The sequence below is a fragment of the Rhinoraja longicauda genome, chromosome 40 (genome assembly GCF_053455715.1).
Source record: "Rhinoraja longicauda isolate Sanriku21f chromosome 40, sRhiLon1.1, whole genome shotgun sequence".
Lineage (NCBI taxonomy): Eukaryota > Metazoa > Chordata > Chondrichthyes > Rajiformes > Arhynchobatidae > Rhinoraja > Rhinoraja longicauda.
The window spans coordinates 15,424,939-15,446,418 of record NC_135992.1 but is presented as its reverse complement, the minus strand read 5'-3'; the positions used below and the strand labels follow the sequence as shown (position 1 = coordinate 15,446,418).

The 21,480-nt window shown below is 51.0% G+C and overlaps 1 protein-coding gene across 1 annotated transcript in view; it reads left to right on the top strand.

Moving 5' to 3' along the window:
• LOC144611581 (leucine-rich repeat-containing protein 4B-like) overlaps positions 1–15,446 on the top strand; it is a 135,481-nt gene extending 120,035 nt beyond the window's left edge. The window contains exon 2 of the mRNA XM_078430752.1: positions 9,713–15,446. Coding sequence (XP_078286878.1) covers positions 9,763–11,760 — 1,998 coding nt within the window. The 5' untranslated portion in view covers positions 9,713–9,762 and the 3' untranslated portion in view covers positions 11,761–15,446. The remainder of the gene's footprint in view (positions 1–9,712) is intronic.
• Positions 15,447–21,480: the final 6,034 nt, after the last annotated feature.

Below are 21,480 nucleotides of genomic sequence, written 5' to 3'. Positions count from 1 at the left end.
ACCTGACGGTACCCTTGCAGTCCATTTATGCCATCCTTCAGGAGGAGGGGAACATGGCAGGTTTATTGAAAAATGAGCGGCGCCAGCTCCAAGAGCTTTTTAAGTCCCTAAAGAAAGGGCAGAGAGCTCGGGGAGGCTCCATTCCGTCACGGGGGGCTGGTAAAAGTTCTAGTGCGCTTTCAAAATGAAGCTCACTATAGCCAGCCTGAATATTAATGGGGCCAGGGAGTCTCTCCGTAGGTTTCACCATCTCTCGGTGCTGAGGGACGGGAGGTACGCGGTGAGCTTCCTGCAGGAAACACACACTGTGGCTAGTGACGAGCCCACCTGGCTCCTGGAGTGGGAAGGGGGGGTCTACATGAGCCATCTCACCTCCATTTCGAGTGGAGTGGCCTTCCTGTTGGCCCCATCTTTCCAGCCGGAGATTGTCAAGGTGCAGGACATTGTACCAGGCCGGTTGTTGTATCTGGCCGTGCGCCTGGATGGCGTGCCATTACATTTTATTAATGTGTACGCCCCCAAGAGCGGTGCTATGCAGACGCGGTTAACACAAGAAGTGACCGCGCTGTTGAACACCATCGATCGGGGGGAGTGTGTTTTCCTGGGGGGTGATTTTAATTGTACCCTTGAGGCGAGAGATCGCTCTGGCATTCAGCGCGATCCGGCAGCGGTCAAGACATTAAGGGAGTTGGTGGATTCTTTTGAGCTAGTAGATGCTTGGAGGAATTTCCATCCCAACTCCGGCGCCTTCTCATACAGGTTTAAGGGGGGTGGTTCCCGTATTGACCGTGTATATGTGTCTAAGGCTTATGTGTCCTGTGTCTCGGCAGCCTCCATGCGGTTGGAGCCGTGCTCGGACCACTGCCTGGTGCGAGTGGACTTTATCCCGACGCGCACAAGGGCAGGGTCCGCGTACTGGCACTTCAACAACCGGCTGCTGGAGGAGCGCCGGTTCCGGGACTCATTCAAGCAGTTCTGGGCGGAGTGGAGGGAAAGGCAGGGGCGTTTCCCTTCCCTAAGGCAGTGGTGGGATGTAGGGAAGGCTTACGTCCGTCTGTTTTGCCAGGACTACACGAGGGGGTCGACCAAGGGGCGGGACTCCGAGATCGGACGGCTTGAGAGAGAGTTGCTCGACTCAGAGTCTCGCCTGGGTCAGACGGAGGGGGAATCGTGTGAGTGGGAGGAGTACCAGGAGAAGAAAGGGGCACTGAGGGACTTGCAGCTGAGGAGGTCCCGGGGCGCGTATGTGAGGTCGCGAGTCCAGATGTTGCACGATCTGGACCGCGCCTCCCCCTTTTTCTTCTCCCTGGAAAAGTGCCGAGGTGCCCGCAGGCAGTTTGTCGAGTTGCTTGCGGACGATGGCTCCTCCATCACGGATCCGGAGAGGATCGGTGCCTCAGTTTGGTCGTTCTATGACACTCTGTTCTCCGAGGAAACATCTAGTGGGGAGGCACAAGGGGTGCTGTGGGAGGGCTTACCCGTAGTGTGCAGGGAGGTGGCTGAGCGCCTCGATGATCCCCTAACTCTGGAGGAGTTGACTGGTGCCCTGCACCAGCTCAGTAGGGGCAAGTCTCCGGGGCTGGATGGGCTGACTGTGGAGTTTCTTCGAGCCTTCTGGGGTGTCCTGGGGGGCGACTATGTGAAGGTGTTGGGGGAGAGCCTGGCGACCGGGGAGATGCCCTTCTCATGGCGCAGGGCAGTCGTCGTCCTGCTACCCAAGAAGGGCGATCTCCGCCTCTTGAAGAACTGGCGCCCGGTCTCTCTTCTCAGTACGGGTTACAAAGTCTTTGCACGGGCATTGGCCAATCGCCTGGGGCCCATGCTGTCCCATGTGATCCACCCTGACCAGTCCTACACAGTCCCGGGCCGGTCCATCCAGGACAATATCCATCTGGTCCGGGACCTGATCCATCTGTGCCAGAGGGCTGGTCAGTCCGTTGCCTTTCTCTCCCTTGACCAGGAGAAAGCGTTTGACCGGGTGGGACACAACTACCTTCTCGGGACTCTGCGGGCGTTTGGATTCGGACCCCATTTTGTGGCCCGGGTCCGGCTCCTATACGCTGCCGCAGAGTGCCTGGTCAAGGTCAATGGCTCTTTGTTGGCTCCCATTCACTTTGGAAGGGGGGTTCGTCAGGGATGCCCCATGTCCGGCCAGCTTTATTCCCTCTGTGTGGAGCCATTCCTGTGCCTCCTACGGAGGCGGCTGGCAGGTTTAGATTTGCCGGGGCCGGGGGTGGAGGTGGTTCTCTCGGCCTACGCCGACGATGTGTTACTAATGTTCACCGACCCGGTTGACCTGCGGAGGATGCGTGAGTGCCAGCGGGTGTTCTCAGCCGCATCCTCCGCCAGGATCAACTGGGGGAAGTGTGCTGGGCTCTTGGTGGGTCAGTGGCAGGTAGACTCCCTGCCGGAGGAGATGGCAGTTTTTGCGTGGAGCACCACGCACCTCCTCTATCTGGGGATCTACCTGAGTCCCACTGAGGGGGCTTGGCAGGCGAATTGGCAGGAGTTGGAGGCGAAGGTGGTCGCCCGTGTGGGGCGCTGGTCAGGCCTCCTTGGTGTGTTATCATATCGGGGTAGGGCTTTGGTCATAAACCAGCTGGTGGCCTCTCTGCTGTGGTACCGGCTGGCCACTCTGGTCCCGTCCTCTCGTTTCATCGCCATGATACAGAGGAGGTTAGTTAACTTCTTCTGGGGTGAGAGGAACCACTGGGTCTCTGCTGGGGTTCTGAGTCTCCCGTTGGAGGAGGGCGGTCAGGCGCTGGTCTGCGTCCGCACTCAGGTGGCAGCCCTCCGACTCAGGACCTTGCGGAGGTACGTGTACTCCGAGTGCCCTCCCAGATGGCACTCGCTGGCCACGTACTTTTTCTGCCAGGGGCGCTGCCTCCAGGAGGGATCACGGCTCCCGGTAGCGGGCATGAGTCAGCGCGCTAGGCGGGAGTTGCCTGGTTTTTACCGTGATCTCCTGAGAGCCAGGAATTTGGTCACCTTCAGCCAGGGCGCTGCTCCTCAGGGGGAGGGGGGTGCTGTGGTTGTGAGGGGGGCCGGTCCTCACCCTGTCACGGTGGGTGTCGAGGAGAGGCGTGTGCGTGGAGCGATTCCGACTGGGCTTACCCCCGCTCCGTCGGAATTGCTCATTGGGCCCACGGCACGGGTCCCTTCCCGAGAGCCGGCCCCACACAATATGAGCCGCCTTTCCCAGATGCCCAGCGTGCCGTTCCGTGACGCGGAGAGGCGCGTTTTGTACAGGCTGCTCCTGCACACTCTCCACTTCCTCGCTCTCGTCTTCCGTCCGGACACGCCCTGGCGGTCCGTGTTACCACCTGACGGCGGGAGCGGTCCCCAGTGGAGGTCTCTCTATAAGGGGGTCCTCCCGCTTTACATCGGGGACCTGGGGTGGAGAGTGTTGCATAAGGCTATAGCCTGTAACAGGTACTTGAGCCGGTTCACGGTCTCGTCTGCCGCCTGTCGCTTCTGCGGCGAGGAGGAGACCGTGTACCATTTGTATACAGAGTGCGTGAGGTTACAGCCCCTGTTCCAGTATCTGAAGGGGCTGCTCCTCAAGTTCTGGCTCCATTTTAGCCCTACGCTTTTAATTTTTGGGCACCCGGTACAGAGGGGGGAGGGTCAGGAGGGAGGAGGGGGTCTCCCTGTCGGTCTGCTCCTGGGCCTGGCCAAGATGGCCATCCGCGGGTCCAGGCAGCGGGCAGTCGACGGCCTCACAGAAGTTGGCTGCCTACCCCTGTTCCGGGCTTACGTCCGTGCCCGCGTGTCCCTGGAGAGGGAACACGCGGTGTCCACGGGGACTCTGGAGGCCTTCCGGGAACGCTGGTCGCCGCGGGGGGTTGAATGTATTGTTGACAGAGATGGCGGGAATTTAATGTGATAATTGTTTAATTTGTAAACTGCCGATACAGGCGGCTTTTGTTTGATCACATTTTGCTTAGTATGTTTGTATGTTTTTCTTTGGAATAAAACTTTTATATATTTAAAAAAAAAAAAAAAAAAAGGTCAGAATTGAACCCGGGTCTCTGGCGCTGTGAGGCAGCAACTCTACTCCTTGTGCCATCATGTTGCCCTTTTAATTAAGAGATCATTGATTGAATTAAATGAAAAATACAGCATCAGTCACCCGTTCACAATAGTTCTGTGTTATCTCTCTTTCGCATCTACACCTTACACACTAGGGGCAATTTACAGAGTCCAATTAACCTACAAACAAGTACGTTTTGGTGATGTGGGAGGAAACCGGAGCACCCGGAGGCTGGACGAACTTGGATTGTTTTCTCCAGAACATCGGAGGTTGAGGGGAGACCTGATAGAAGCAGAGAAAGTATGGGAGGCATAGTTATGGGAGACAGTCAGAACCTTCATCCCTTGGTGGGAATGTCAAAGACCAGAGGGCGTAGCTTTAAGGTGAATGGGATAGGATTAAAGTAGTTAGGATTAAAGGGGCAAGTGTTTTACACAGAGGGTGGTGGGTGCCTGGAACGCACTGCCAGGAGTGGTGGTGGAGGCAGACACCTTTTAAGAGACTTTCAGATAGACACGTGGATATGCAGGGAATGGGGAGGTTTGGATAATGAGCAGGCTGAGGAGATTAGATTTAGATTTAGAGATACAGCGCGGAAACAGGCCCTTCGGCCCACCGGGTCCGCGCCGCCCAGCGATCCCCGCACATTAACACTATCCTACACACACTAGGAACAATTTCTACATTTTACCCAGCCAGTTAACCTACATACCTGTACGCCTTTGGAGTGTGGGAGGAAACCGAAGATCTCGGAGAAAACCCACGCAGGTCACGGGGAGAGCGTACAAACTCCGTACAGACGGCGCCCGTAGTCAGGATCGAACCTGAGTCTCCGGCGCTGCATTCGCTGTAAGGCAGCAACTCTACCGCTGCGCCACCGTGCCGCCCATCTGAAGGAGGGTTCTGACTCGAAACTTCACCTATCCGTGTTCTCCGGAGATGCTGCCTGACTCACTGATTTACTGCCTCACTGTGTGTCTTTTTTAGTTGATCTTGGCACTATGTTCGGCACGGATATTGTGGGCCGAAGGGCCTGATCCTGTATTCCTGTCCACTCCCCAGCCCTCCTCTGACTCCAACCCCCACCCTAGTCTTGTCTTCGCCATTCTCCTCTGGCCTCCCCCTTTCCGATACAGAACAGTCTGCCCTCAACAGAGGCCGCAGCTTTGTTCCCCTCCACTCCCAACTCAACGAGTTCCGGGTCCGCCACGACGGAGAGCTTTTCTTCCATCGCTTCTGCCTTTGTGCCTTTTTCAATGGGTAAGGGTCATCACCACCCAGTGATGACCCCATCTCCCATCTCCACCAGTCCCCTCTCCCCAGAACACCCTTCTACCCTCTTTTCATTTCTAACTGCCAGCGTGACATCAATAGACAACAGACAATAGACGCAGGAGGAGTCCATTCGGCCCTTCAAGCCAGCACCGCCATTCAATGTGATCATGGCTGATCATTCTCAATCAGTACCCCGTTCCTGCCTTCTCCCCAAACCCCCTGACTCCGCTATCCTTAAGAGCTCTATCTAGCTCACTCTTGAATGCATTCAGAGAATTGGCCACCACTGCCTTCTGAGGCAGAGAATTCCACAGATTCACAACTCTCTGACTGAAAAAGTTTTTCCTCATCTCAGTTCTAAATGGCCTACCCCTTATTCTTAAACTGTGGCTTAAACATCAACCGTCTCATCTTTTCAACGCCCCCTTTACCTACTCTAATCTCAGCAGTCTGAAGAAGTGTCTCGACCCAAAACGTCACCCATTCCTTCTCTCCTGAGATGCTGCCTGTCCCGCTGAGTTACTCCAGAATGTTGTGTTTTATCTTCGGTTAAAAACCAGCATCTGCAGTTCCTTCCTACACTGTCCAGTTCCATGTCGCCCTGCTATTTTCCTGCATTCGCTTGTATCGCCCAGTCTCACAAAGACATGGAGAGTGAGAGTCCAGAGTTTTATTTTCATGTGTACCGAGGCTAGGGTCACCAACTGTCCCGTATTAGCCGGGACTTCCCGTATTTTGGGCTATATTAGTTTGTCCCGTACGGGACCGCCCTTGTCCCGTATTAGTAGGGTTGCCAACTTCCTCACTCCCAAATAAGGGACAAAGGGTGACGTCACCGCCCCGCGCCCCACGTGACCTCACCTAGCCAGCGGCCACGTGCTCCCGCTCCACCAATGGCGGCCGCCCGGGCCGGGTGAGGTCACGCGGGGCGCGGGGGCGGTGACGTCACCCTTTGTCCCATATTTGGGAGTGAGGAAGTTGGCAACCCTAGTAATTGGTGGTGCAGAAGCTAGTGAGGCTGGTGGTAGAGATGGAGATAATTGGACCAATTTGTTCCCACGTCAGCAAAGTAGGAGCCCAGGGAACAGATTGGCCGCATCCCAGCTGGAGAACACCTTGCGGCTAGTACAACCGGAAAAACCCGAATTTGGGAGTGAGGAAGTTGGCAACCCTAAAAGGCAGCACAAAGACTGGAGTTAGAAGGATGAGAGGGGATCTTATCGAAACATATAAGATTATTAAGGGGTTGGACACGTTAGAGGCAGGAAACATGTTTGCAATGTTGGGGGAGTCCAGAACCAGTTTAAGAATAAGGGGTAGGCTATTTAGAACGGAGATGAGGAAAACTTTTTCAGTCGGAGAGTTGTAAATTTGTGGAATTCACTGCCTCAGAAGGCAGTGGAGGCCAATTCTCTGAATGCATTCAAGAGAGAGCTAGATAGAGCTCTTAAGGATAGCGGAGTCAGGGGGTATGGGGAGAAGGCAGGAACGGGGTACTGACTGAAAATGATCACATTGAATGGTGGTGTTGACTCGAAGGGCCGAATGACCTATTCCTGCACCTATTGTCTATTGACCCGCTGAGTTACTCCAGCGCTCTGTGAAACGGCACCTATCCATGTTCTCCACAGATGCTGCCTGACCCGCTGTGTCTTTTTTAGTCAGTATGAAATTTGGGATTAGTGAGATTATGTCCTAAGTGATTAAAATCAAGGCAAATTGATGGTAAAATAAGTTGCATTTAAAAAAAAAAAATACTTAATGAGTTTCATGTCAAATTGTGATAATGTCCCTGTATCTGTCAAGTGGTTTAATTTAAATGAGCTTATTGCTAACATGTAAATTGGGAAAAATTCACTCCCCAGCCACTGATAAAATAATTCCAGAGTTTCTGTGATAGAAGTAGGATTAAACTACTGCTACAACATGCAATAGAAAAGGAACTGCAGATGCTGGTTTATACCAAAGATGAACACAAAGTGCTGGAGTAATCCCTGCCTCCACAAAAAATGGGTCAACCAGCCCCACAGTTCACATCCATGGGATCAAACCATCCCGGGTCAACAATCTGCCTATCAGGGAAACTTTGGGGAAGAGCTGCAGACGCTGGTTTAAATCGAAGGTAGACACAAAGCATCGGAGTAACTCAGCGGGACAGGCAGCATCTCTGGAGAGAAGGAATGGATGACGTTTTGGATCGAGACCCTTCTTCAGACTTCCTGTCTAAAGAAGGGTTTGGACCCGAAACGTCACCTATCCATGTTCTCCAGAAATGCTGCCTGACCCGCTGAGTTACTCCAGCACTCTGTGAAACGTCACCTATCCATGTTCTCCACAGATGCTGCCTGACCCGCTGAGTTACTCCAGCACTCTGTGAAACGTCACCTATCCATGTTCTCCACAGATGCTGCCTGACCCGCTGAGTTACTCCAGCACTCTGTGTCTATGTTTGGAACAATACTGTTGCTTTTGATGTGCGAGCTATTCAGTTGTAACCGTGTTTGTTCAATAAATGCACCCTTCCCTAAGAGCCAAATAAAAATATACTATTAAACCACTCGTCCTTTGTTTGTAGGTGCATCCAATTTCAGGATATAAGTATCACTGGCAGGATTGACATTTATAGCTCACTGATTAATTTGAGACCGCAGTGAGTTTGTCTATCGCATTGATGTGAGACTGGGAATTCCTTACCTGGGTAACAATAGCAAATTTCCTAGCCCTGATGGACATTGTTTAGAGATACAGCAAACAGGCCATTCAGCCCACTGGGTCCACGCCGACCATCGATCACCCATTCACACGAGTTCTTTGTGTACGAAGGAACTGCAGATCATAAGGTCATAAGTGATAGGAGCAGAATCAGGCCATTCAGTCAAGTCTACTCCGCCATTCAATCATGGCTGATCTATCTCTCCCTCCTAACCCCATTCTCCTGCCTTCTCCCCATAACCCCTGACACCCGCACTAATCAAGAATCTATCTATCTCTGCCTTAAATATATCCACTGACTTGGCCTCCACAGCCTTCTGTGGCAAAGAATTCCACAGATTAACCACACTCTGACTGAAGAAATTTCACCTCATCTCCTTCCTAAAAGAACATCTTTTAATTCTGAGGCTGTGATGCTGGTATATACCTAGGATAGATACAAAATGCTCGAGTAACTCAGCGGGTCAGGCAGCATCTCTGTAGAACATGGATAGGTGACGTTTCACAGAGTGCTGGAGTAACTCAGCGGGTCAGGCAGCATCTCTGGAGAACATGGATAGGTTCAGTTCAGTCTAGTTTGTTGTCACGTGTACCGAGGTACAGTGAAAAGCTTTTGTTGCGTGCTAACCGGTCAGCAGAAAGGCTATACATGATTACAATCAAACTGTCCACCGTGTACAGATACAGGATGAAGGGAATAACGTGAATAACGTTAAGTGCAAGGTGATGTTTCAGGTCAGAACCCTCTAGTTTGAGAAAGGGTTCTGACTCAAAACGTCACTTATTCTTTTCATCCAGAATGTTGCCTGGATTCAGGTGTATTAGTTACAGGGAGAGGTTGGACAGACTTGAATTGGAACCTTCTTTGGAACGCCAAAGGTTTAGAGGAGATCTGATAGAACCTGATAAAATGATGAGAGGCATAGATCGGGTAGACCAGCTCAGTATGCCAACTTGCCAGCATGGACTAGCTGGGCCGAAGGGCCTGTTTCCATGCCGTACAGCTCCATGACACTTGGCGAGAGGTAGACTATCTCATGTCGCCCGTATCTGAGGAAGGATGTGCTGGCCCTGGAGAGGGTCCAGGGGAGGTTTACAAGAACGATCCCAGGAATGAGTGGGTTAACATATGATGAATGTTTGTCGGCACTGGGCCTGTACTCGCTGGAGTTTAGAAGGATGAGGGGGGACCTCATTGAAACTTACTGAACAGTGACAGGACTGGATAGAGTGGATGTGGAGAGGATGTTTCCACTAGTGGGAGAGTCTAGGACCAGAGGTCACAGCCTCAGAATTAAAGGACGTTCCTTTAGGAAGGAGATGAGGAGGAATTTCTTTAGTCAGAGGGTGGTGAATCTGTGAGATTCATTGCCACAGACTGCTGTGGAGACCAAGTCAGTGGATACTTTTAAGTCAGAGATACTGTAGACAGATTCTTGATTAGTGCGGGTGTCAGGGGTTATGGGGAGAAGGCAGGAGAACGGGGTTAGGAGGGAGAGATAGATCAGCCGTGATTGAATGGCGGAGTTGACGTAATGGGTCGAATGGTCTAATTCTGCTCCTGTGACCTATGAACTTATGAACTCGACAGATTCTGCCTGACCCGCTGGGTTCCTCCAGCACTTTGCGTTTTGCGCTAGGCTCCAGCGCCTGCAGTTCCTTGCGTGCTGGTTAACTCTTTGTCTGCTTTAGCCCACAGAGACACCTGGATGTTTTGGACGAGAAACTTGAATAAATTATGAATGGGGGCGATGATGATGATGATGACGAAGGCACATCAAACGCAGAGGATGAGAGTCAACGTTGGCAGGACTGTTAGCCGCCTGGTTCTGGTGGCCATGTGGACCTTGTCATTGTTAGGAGGCCTGGCCCAGCCTCACATCTGCCCCAAGGGCTGCTCCTGCAGCAACCAGTTCAGCAAGGTGATCTGCACGCGCTTCGAGCTGCGCGAGGTCCCCAGCGATATCTCCACCAACACCCGCTACCTGAACCTGCAGGAGAACGTCATCCAGGTGATCAAGGCGGACACCTTCAAGCAGCTGAGACACCTGGAGATCCTGCAGCTCAGTAAGAACCTGATCCGCCAGGTGGAGGTGGGAGCCTTCAACGGCCTCACCAGCCTCAACACCCTGGAGCTGTTCGACAACCGCCTCACCACCGTGCCCAGCGGAGCGTTCGAGTACCTGTCCAAGCTGAGGGAGCTGTGGCTGAGGAACAACCCCATCGAGAGCATCCCCTCGTACGCCTTCAACCGCGTGCCCTCCCTCCGGCGGCTGGACCTGGGCGAGCTGAAGAAGCTGGTGTATATCTCGGACGCTGCCTTCGAGGGCTTGGTCAACCTGAGGTACCTGAACCTGGGCATGTGCAACCTGGCAGAGATCCCCAACCTGACGCCCTTGCTGAGGCTGGAGGAGCTGGAGCTGTCGGGCAACAGACTGGAGGTGATCCAGCCGGGCTCCTTCCAGGGTCTGACCAGCCTGCGCAAGCTGTGGCTGATGCACGCCCAGGTGCAGCTGATCGAACGCAACGCCTTCGACGACCTGCAGTCCCTGGAGGAGCTGAACCTGTCTCACAACAACCTGACGTCGCTGCCTCACGACCTGTTCACCCCGCTGCACCGCCTGGAGAGAGTCCACCTCAATCACAACCCCTGGCACTGCAACTGCGACGTGCTGTGGCTGAGCTGGTGGCTGAAGGAGACGGTGCCCAGCAACACTACCTGCTGCGCCCGCTGCCACTCTCCGCCGGGCCTGAAGGCGCGCTACCTGGGCGAGCTGGACCAGAGCCACTTCACCTGCTACGCCCCGGTCATCGTGGAGCCCCCGGCCGACCTGAACGTGACCGAGGGCATGGCGGCCGAGCTGAAGTGCCGGGCGGCCACCTCCATGACCTCCGTCAACTGGATGACCCCCAACGGCACGCTGATGACGCACGGCTCGTACCGCGTGCGTATCTCCGTGCTCCACGACGGCACGCTCAACTTCACCAACGTGACGGTGCAGGACACCGGGCTGTACACCTGCCTGGTCAGCAACTCAGCGGGCAATGCCACCGCCTCGGCCACCCTCAACGTCTCTGTGGCAGAGGGCGGGCTGACCGGCGGCCTGGGCAGCGGGGCGGGCGGTGGCAGCGGTGGCTCCAACAGCTACAGCTACTTCACCACGGTGACGGTGGAGACCGTGGAGACGGTGGACGACCCGCGCTCCACCGATCGCCAGGGCGGACCCACGCCCTCGGGCTCCTCGGCCGCAGCCTACCCCCCCTCCTCGCCCTCCTCCTCGCCCTCCTCCTCCTCCACCACGCCGCAGTCGGCCTTCACTGTGGCCCTGGCCACCGAGCCGGGGGACCACGCTCTGGCCGGCCTGGACGACGTGATGAAGACCACCAAGATCATCATCGGCTGCTTCGTGGCCATCACCTTCATGGCGGCCGTCATGCTGGTGGTCTTCTACAAACTGCGCAAGCAGCACCAGCTGCACAAGCACCACGGCCAGGCACGCACGGTGGAGATCATCAACGTGGAGGACGAGCTGGCGGGATCGGCGCCTGCCGACAGCTGCCTGGCACTGCCCGCCGATCACCTCAACCACTACGCCGCCTACAAGGCCCACTACAACAACAACACCGCCACAGCCAACGCCCCACTGAACTGCACCAAAAACCCGCTCCTCAACTCCGTGCACGAGCCACTCCTCTTCAAGTCCAGCTCCAAAGAGAACGTGCAAGAGACCCAGATCTAGACTAGGGGGGGGGGGGAGGGGGGAGGGGGCTCCAGGCTGGGATGAGCCGGGCCGGGAGGAGGAGAAGGGGACATTCTATGGAAGGGTGTGTGTGGTCCTCCCTGCCCTGTTTTACCGCCCGCCTCGGTCCACGGTGGGAGAACGTCCCTCTCTCCCGCACAGGGAGAGAGAGGGAGAGAGAGGGAGAGGGAGAGAGAGTGGTGAACCGCATTTACTGAGCTGCACAAGGGGACCCTGCTCGAAGTCGGTACAAACTCTCGTCTCGGCTACCTCTTTGCAAAGGCCCGCACTGGTTACAGCTGCTCAAGACTCGGCTACCCTGCCTGAGGGTCCTGTTATGTTGTAGTGATTTTGCAGTGACCTGCGGAGCCCACGCCAACCGTTTTGCGTCGTCACCTGGGCGCCATTTCCTTGGTGAGACCGGCATCCGTTGACTGTGCCCATCAGTTCCATGTACCCAGCCTCACCTAAAGCCATTGCCTTGCCCCATCAGATCAGACCAGCACCCGGTTCCAATGTCCCATCTCTCACAGCTCCTTGGCTAGGCTGGCCACCGTTTGCAATCCTCCATCCCTCTCACTCACACGAGCAGAGAGCCAGCCATCTGCTGTGGCCATTTGGCCATTACTCTCTTTCCATCTAGTGACCATTTGCATGGATCTTGCACCGGCCCAGCTCTCCAACAATAATGCCCCATCAAACCTAGTCCCATTGCCTTACATTCCAGACAAACGATCATCCGCACTGTCCCACCGTTTCCATTTTCCCACCTCTGTTTGGAAACACCACATATATTCATCTAAAAGAGTCAACACTTGAAAAAAACCTCATCTCAAACCAACCCTGGAGTATCTAACTATCCCACCACAGCTTTAGTCATGGCCCACACTGACAATCTCCATGTATCTCACTTCAAGTAGCAAGGAAACGTAATGGTTTCTCATGAGTGCCAAGGGGACTAGGTGGAGTGGCTCAGTGCTAGACGGGCAGTCCATGTCTTGCAAGCAGCTCCAATGCAAAGTCATGAATGGACGATGTCATTGAGACAAGATGATGGGGCTGGAAGGGCCGAGGCATGCTGGAGATGTGCACATGGAACGCTTCAAAGACAATGGTGAGGAGCCCATGGAATCGTGGAGTTACTGCAAAGTGCCCCAAGGAACGACCTGTTGCTAGGATTTTAGAAGCCTTCATCTCTTTTCTCCTTCATGGTGTGTTGCTGTAGGTGCTGAAATCTGATAAAAGGTCAACCAATTCTCAAATGACACTCACACGCGCGCACACACACACACACACACACACACACACACACACACACACACACACACACACACACACCAAAGCACATGTGCACAGACACAAGGACACACACACACTCACACACACACACACACACACACACACACACACACACACACACACACACACACACCAAAGCACATGTGCACAGACACAAGGACACACACACACTCACACACACGCACACACACACCAAAGCACTTGTGCACACACACGCAGACACACGCAAGGACACACACACACAGACACTCACACACACACACTGACACACATGTGCACACACACGCACAGACACACACAAGGACGCACACACAGACACTCACATACACACACAGACATACACACAGACAATTATGCACGCAGATACACATGCACACTGACAGACAGACACACACTCACACACGCACACCTACAGACACACCTACAGACACACACACACGGACAGTCACATACACACACACGCAATCATGCACGCACAAACACACACGCACACCATCACACACACACACACGGACACTCACACACATACATGCAATCATGCATGCACAGACACACACACACACGCAATCATGCACGCACATACACACACGCACACCATCACACACACACGGACACACACATATGCAATCACACACGCACAGACACACACACACACACACCATCACACACACACACACACACACACACACACACACACACACACACACACACACAGCTGCAAGCAAGATACAAGAATGCGTTCTTGCGGTGACAAGAGAACTTAATGAAACACCAGCTCTAGAAATCTGATTGTGACAATGTATGTATGTACCTCTTGAAAGAACGGGGCATTGTGGGGAGCACGTTTTAAATTCATTATAAAGAACAAAATGGGTCAATGCATTTTTTTTAACAGGTCTCGTGCAATGGGCTCTTTCTCAAATGGTCTCAATCTGTAGATCAACGTTGAACGAATTCACCGATCGCTACGTCTCATACTAAGGTCTTTTTATTCACAACGTAAACCCCTTGGGGATGGGTGCAGCAAGTGTGCTGACTCCTGTAGTCGGCCGCAAATCATCTTGCCACCAATAGGTTGGTGCTTTACTCAATCATTTTCCATAATTTGTCCCTTTTTTGTTTTCTGAATCCTCTTTCCTCCTTCCCTGGAGGCACGATGATTCCGCTTGGAGCGGAGCCCAAAGAAATCACAGCAATCTTTTGTTTTCTGTACAACTATTATTTGGATGGAAGGAAGCATTGAGATCCTTCGAGACCAATATTAGCAACGTCAGTACGAGGACTATTGAGATGCTTTTATTTTGTGTGATTCTTCAGTATTTTTAAAGCTTGTTGTGACATATAAACATAGGAAATGTGGTTATTTTGACATTTCTGGTATTAATTTACTGTGTGTTGATCTGGGTTCTGGCGATGTATTCCGATACCCCTCACCCTCTCTCCTCACGGAAGGTCAGTTCCTCTGAACTCCAAATCGTACTCAGGTTCCTTGAAGTTACCTGGACGAAGGGCTCTCGAGATCGGGGGCTGGGGAAGAATGTAAAGAGTAGGACCTCTGCAGAGAACGTCTTTGTACCATAGCCCCCACACCCTCCCCCCGCCCCACCCTCCCCCCGGCCCCAATCTTGTCCATTGCAGCTCTGTTGGACAGCAACTAGTAAGAAGCCCACAAAATGGACCACCTGGTTGAAGCTGGAGATCCAACTGTGGGAGACAGTTCCAACCGTGAATGATAACGGAATAAAAACCCACGGTCTGCATAAATCAGCATGAGAATCACGAGGAAATTGACGTTTCCAATTATTTTATTACATTTTAGCAATAATTCCGCCCATAAATCTGAGGTACTGTCGATGGCACAGCTGGAAGGAATTCTAAATATCAGTCTTAATTGAAAGCGTTCGCCGTCTTCAAGGTAGACGAGTGGAAAAGTCAGGTACGAGACTCCGTGGAAGGTTGTATGGTCGGGCATCTCAAAGCAGCTGTAAGACTGAGGGCCACCCTCAGATCTTTGTTCCACCAACCGATGGAAAGAACGTTAGCTGAGTCTTTTGCCCCTTCGGTTAAAAAGTGACTGCCTGATTATTGTATCTTGCTTTTACCCCCACACCATCGTACCCTTTCAAAACAGAGGCTCCCTCCGAACAGAGGGGGCGGAAGATTGAGTGTGTAGTATCCTTTAACAAACTCTTGTTTTCTCTACATTTCTACTGAATGTCATACATGTCAAATTTGAGAAATTTGTACAGAACCATACAACTGTATTCTCTGAATTAAGTAAAAAAAGAAAAAAAATGTTTGTCAGTGGGACATGCTACTGATGTCCACGAACTGTTACTTTTACAATGTTATGTTGCAGATTGAAAGGGTTTTTAATTAAATTTAATACCCAAACCTTTATTGTTATTTTCCAAGAATTCCTCCCTGTGTCCTGTATTCCAAAGACAGCTCAAAATGACTTTAAACAAAACACGTGCCAAGACCAAGCTTAAAAGAAATGTATCCTAAAATACTATGATGCTACATCAACGGATATTTTTAAGTTGGAGATTGAAAGGTTCTTGATTGGTACGGGTGTCAGGGGTTATGGGGAGAAGGCAGGAGAATGGGGTTGGAAGGGAAAGATAGATCGGGCATGAATGAATGGCGGAGTAGACTTGATGGGCCGAATGGCCTAACTCTGCCCCGAGAGGTTATGAATTTATGAATTAATTTAACAAGCTAAAAGACAATGAGCAGGGCTGATTGCAATAATTATGTAAAATAATCTTCAGTGCCACATTGGTCTATGACTACGGTTGCCAACTGTCCCGTATTAGCCGGGACATCCCGTATTTTGGGCTAAATTAGTTTGTCCCGTACGGGACCGCCCTTGTCCCGTATTAGTAGCGTTGCCAACTTCCTCACTCCCAAATAAGGGACAAAGGGTGATGTCACCTTTGTCCCTTATTTGGCAGTGAGGAAGTTGGCAACCTTATTTACGACATTTATCATGAGACAGTTGTTAGTCACATACGACAGACTCCTTTGCACAGTAACATAAAATTCACAAGATCCTGGTTTAATAATCAGTAGCTGCCATTTCCATTTCATCCTCCTCCACCCCACCTCCTTGCTTGTCCCACCTTTAAGCTATACAAAGACTGTTTCCATCGCCCTTAGAAGAAGGATCCCAAGGACTAATCTGTGTAAGGTTACAGCCATCTACGATATTTGCTGTTTGCAGGGTGGAAGAGTCAGAAATGATCTCATCGAAACGTATAAAATCAGTGAGGTGCTTGACAGATTCATTTGTGCCAGGATGATTTACAAGACTGATGCCAGAAATGTCAGGTACACACATACTGGACACCATGGAACAGTACAGAAGATGGACTCAAAAAGCTGGAGTAACTCAGCGGGACAGGCAGCATCTCTGGAGAGAAGGAATGGGTGACATTTTGAGTTGAGATCTTTCTTCAGAAACGTCTGAAAATCATAAATGATGTTGGAAATTCTCAGCAGGTCAGGCAGTGTCAGAGAAGATAGAAACAGTTCATGTTTCAGGTCAATGGCATTTTGCTAAACGTTATCTAATGATCAGGTGCTGCCAGAGTTGCTGAGAGTTCCAGCACTACCTGTTTTTATTTAGTTTAGTTTAGAGATGCAGCACGGAAACAGGCCCTTCGGCCCAACGAGTCCATGCCAACTTGCGATCCTCGCACACTAACACTATCCTACACGCACCAGGGCCAATTTACACATACACCAAGCCAAATAACCTACAAACCTGAACTTCTTTGGAGTGTGGGAGGAAACTGGAGATTTCGGGGAAAACCTACATGGTTATGGGGGGGGTGAGCGTACAAACTCTGTAAGGATGGCACCCGTAGTCAGGATCGAACCCGGGTCTCTGGTGCTGTGAGGCAGCAACTCTACCGCTGCGCCACCGTGCCGCCTTAAACCACGAGGGGAAGAGAGAGGGTAGGGGAGTGGAGAACTGGAAGGTACAGGTTTAAGGTGAGAGGAGGATGATTTACTAGGAACCTGCGATATATTGGGAATGGAGGGATATGGATCACATGCAGGCAGAGGAGATTAGGTTAACGGCATCATGTTCAGCATGGACATTGTGGGCCGAAGGGCCTGTTCCTGTGCTGTTCTATGTTGAGGGGTTGGACACGTTAGAGGCAGGAAACATGTTCCCAATGTTGGGGGAGTCCAGAACCAGGGGCCACAGTTTAAGAATAAGGGGTAGGCCATTTAGAACTGAGATGAGGAAAAACTTTTTCAGTCAGAGAGTTGTGAATCTGTGGAATTCTCTGCCTCAGAAGGCAGTGGAGGCCAATTCTCTGAATGCATTCAAGAGAGAGCTAGATAGAGCTCTTAAGGATAGCGGAGTCAGGGGGTATGGGGAGAAGGCAGGAACGGGGTACTGATTCAGAATGATCAGCCATGATCACATTGAATGGCGGTGCTGGCTCGAAGGGCCGAATGGCCTCCTCCTGCACCTATTGTCTATTGAGCTTTCTAACTGCACACCCTCCTTCACTAAATTCTGCCTCCATTTCTGTTCATGGCCATTATCGGATTATTTCTCCCTCAACTTGCTAAGAAAATTATGAATTCTTACATGAATACGAAGTGATATCGTGAATAATTTAAAACGCTATTTCTTCACTATCAATAAATTATTAAATCTTTGGAATGGGTGACATTCAAATGTAATCATATCCACACCGCCAGAAAATTAACCGGAGCAGTGGCTATCATACCACAGCCTCAAAAGTGGACCAGGGACTGGGATCTCTGCAGGGAATGAGCCACTGATACCTCAAGGACTCCTCAGGTTGTACATGCCCCAGATAGAGTGGATGTGGAGAGGATGTTTCCACTAGTGGGAGAGTCTAGGACCAGAGGGCACAGCCTCAGAATTAAAGGAAGCTCCTTTAGGAAGGAGATGAGGAGGAATTTCCTCAGTCAGAGGGTGGTGAATCTGTGGAATCCATTGCCACCGAAGTTCTGTGGAGCCCAAGTCAATTGAAAATTTAAAGACAGAAATAGACAGATTCTTGATCAGTGCGGGTGTCAGGGGTTATGGGGAGAAGGCAGGAGAATGGGGTTTGGAGGGAGAGATTGATCAGCCATGATTGAATGGCGGAGTAGACTTGATGGGCCGAATGGCCTAATTCTGCTCCTGTCACTTATGAACTTATGAAAAAGGACACAAAGTGCTGGAGTAACTCAGCGGGTCAGGCAGCATCTCTGGAGAGAAGGAATGGGTGACGTTTCAGGTCGAGACTCTTCTTCAGTCTGCAGACGTCTGAAAACGTTCTTCAGTCTGAAGAAGGGTCTCGACCCGCAACGTCACCCATTCCTTCCCTCCGGAGATGTTGCCTGTCCCGCTGAGTTACTCCAGCTTTTTGTGCCTATTTGCAGGATATTTACATCCAACGAAAACAGTAATGGGATGAAAATAAAAATCGCTGGAGAGACCTAGCAGGTCTGGCAGCATTGGCAGAGAGGGATGTGGGGGCAAGTTGATGTCTTATCATCAGAAGGATAGAGGTGTAGAGCCCTCTTTGTCTTTTCTCATTTCCCACCAACTTCTGTGCAAAAAATCCTGCCCCACACATCCCCATAACACCATTAGACATAGGAGCAGAATTAGGCCATTCGGCCCATCGAGTCTGCTCCATCATTCGATCATGGCTGATTTTTTTCCCTCTCAACCCCATTCTCCTCGCTGTAACATTTCATGCCCTTACTAATTAATCTCCACTTTAAAAATACCCATCAAATTCCCAATGAATGCCACAGATTCACCACCCTCTGGCTAAAGAAATTCCTCCTATCTCCCTTCAAAAGGGAAATCCTTTAATTCTGAGGCCGTGCCCTCTGGTCCTAGACTCTCCCACTAATGGAAACATCCTCTCCACATCCAATCTAACCAGGCCTTTCATTGTAGACGCAAGAAGCTGGAGTAACTCAGTGGGACAGGCAGCATCACGGGAGAGAAGGAATGGCAATTTTCATCTCATTTAAACTTTGCCCTTCTCAGTTTAAAGCTATGACCTCTAATCTTTCTTATTTCCGTCCTATATAAAAGGTTCTGACCATCTATTCTATCTAGGGTATTTATTCACAAAATGCTGGAGTAACTCAGCAGGTCAGGCAGCATCTCGGGAGAGAAGGAATGGGCGACGTTTCGGGTCGAGACCCTTCTTCAGACTATTCTATCTATGTCTCTCGAACCTTTATATACTTCGATCAGTTTAGTTTAGTTTAGTTTAGTTTAGTTTAGAGATGGAGCGTAGAAACAGGCTCTTCGGCCCACCGAGTCCACATCGATCAACAATCATCCCATACACCTGTTCCATCCTACACACCAAGGTCAATTTACAGAAGCAGATTAACCTACAAACCTGCACATCTTTGGTGGGAGGAAACCGGAGCACCCGGAGAAAACCCACGTGGTCACGGGGAGAACGTACAAAATAGGTGCAGACAGCACCCGTAGTCAGGATGGAACCCAGGCCTCTGGCACTGTAAGGCAGCAACTCTACCGCTGCGCCACCGTGCCGCATCTAGTTTCCCCTCAGCCTCTGACATAGAAACTTAAAAACATAGAAAATAGGTGCAGGAGGAGGCCATTCTGCCCTTCGAGCCAGCACCGCCATTCATTGTGATCATGGCTGATCGTCCCCAATCAAAAACCCGTGCCTGCCTTCTCCCCATATCCCTAGCCCCTGGAGCTCTATCTAACTCTCTCTTAAATCCATCCAGTGATTTGGCCTCCACTGCCCTCTGTGGCAGAGAATTCCACAAATTCACAACTCTCTGGGTGAAAACTTTTTTTTTCTCATCTCAGTTTTAAATGCCCTCCCCTTTATTTTAAGACCATGACCTTTGGTTCTGGACTCGCCCAACATTGGGAACATTTTTCCTGCATCGAGCTTGTCCAGTCCTTTTACAATTTTATACGTTTCTATAAGACACTCCGGAGAAAAGAGCAATTTATGGTCCTGATGTCAGAGAGGAGACAGAATGTTTCTCTGACAGCTGTTGGTCCCACTGCTGAAGACGGGTAATTCACTTCATGTTGGGTCCACTTGTTCTTTGACGTGCGTGTCTGGTAAAGTCACAGCCTCCGGGAAGCAAGCTGAAGGAAGATGAATTAATCCCAGCGCTGCCCGTTCTAGCGATCCATGGTCTCTGCACACTGCAGCTGCAATACTCCATCAATATTTCAACACCCAAAACCAAACACCATACATCAATGGTGCCAACGGTCTCGACTTCTCCCAGCTGCCTTCACCCACTGAGAAGATGTAAGAGAGAAGCGGGCATTTGGATACGAGTACGAGCAAGCCCGGGGGGCATTCACATTCCTCCCAGTGTTAGACTCCATCCCTGGGGAACTTCTCAGCTTTCAGCTGGAATGTATACATTGCTAAGAGGGGTTGCTTCAGGGAAAGGCTTGTGCAGGTAGGGTCTACGCTCATTGGTCTTCACCAGTCAGGGTAACGATAATACTTTATCGTCAGATCAAGTCTCAAATCTTGCGTCTCGGCAGCTCCACTCGCAACATCAACAGAGACAAAGAATGTAAGACAAGAAACGAGGATACATATATTCACCATAACATTACAATCACAGACGACATATTCAAGACCCTTCAACGTACATTTGATCTGGGATTAAACTCTATGTTTAGTTTCAGGATTGACTAGTGCACAAAAGAGTGCTTCAGTCTAACCTTATTAAATCCTGGTACACTGTACCTCCGATTTGACGGTAACAATTCGTATTTACTGTTCAGGACATGGTCGGGGTCAGGAACAATGTTGTTGGTCAACCTCAGCATGTTATCGTGGTCGGCTGATTCATAGAGTTTCTCAGGGGTTGACCGACGATCTTTGAGCAGATTTTCATTTGGTGGAGCAGTTTTGACTTTAAAGTGGTGGACAAACACTAAAAACCGTGTCGTATCACAATACTGAAGAACACTCATCATCACAGAAGTAAGGAACAAAAGAAGAATTAGTCTGCTCGCCCCAAAGGACCTCAGGCGGCGGAGAAAACAAATTCTTTGTTTTGTCCTTTTGCAGACAGATTCAATGTGGTCTTTCCAGGATGGCAGACGGCCTATCATCACACCCGTACTTAAATGAACACACTTGCTTGATTGTTTCATTATGGATAGAAACATAGAAACATAGAAAATAGGTGCAGGAGTAGGCCATTCGGCCCTTCGAGCCTGCACCGCCATTCAATATGATCATGGCTGATCATCCAACTCAGTATCCCGTACCTGCCTTCTCTCCATACCCCCTGATCCCTTTAGCCACAAGGGCCACATCTAACTCCCTCTTAAATATAGCCAATGAACTGGCCTCAACTACCTTCTGTGGCAGAGAATTCCACAGACTCACCACTCTC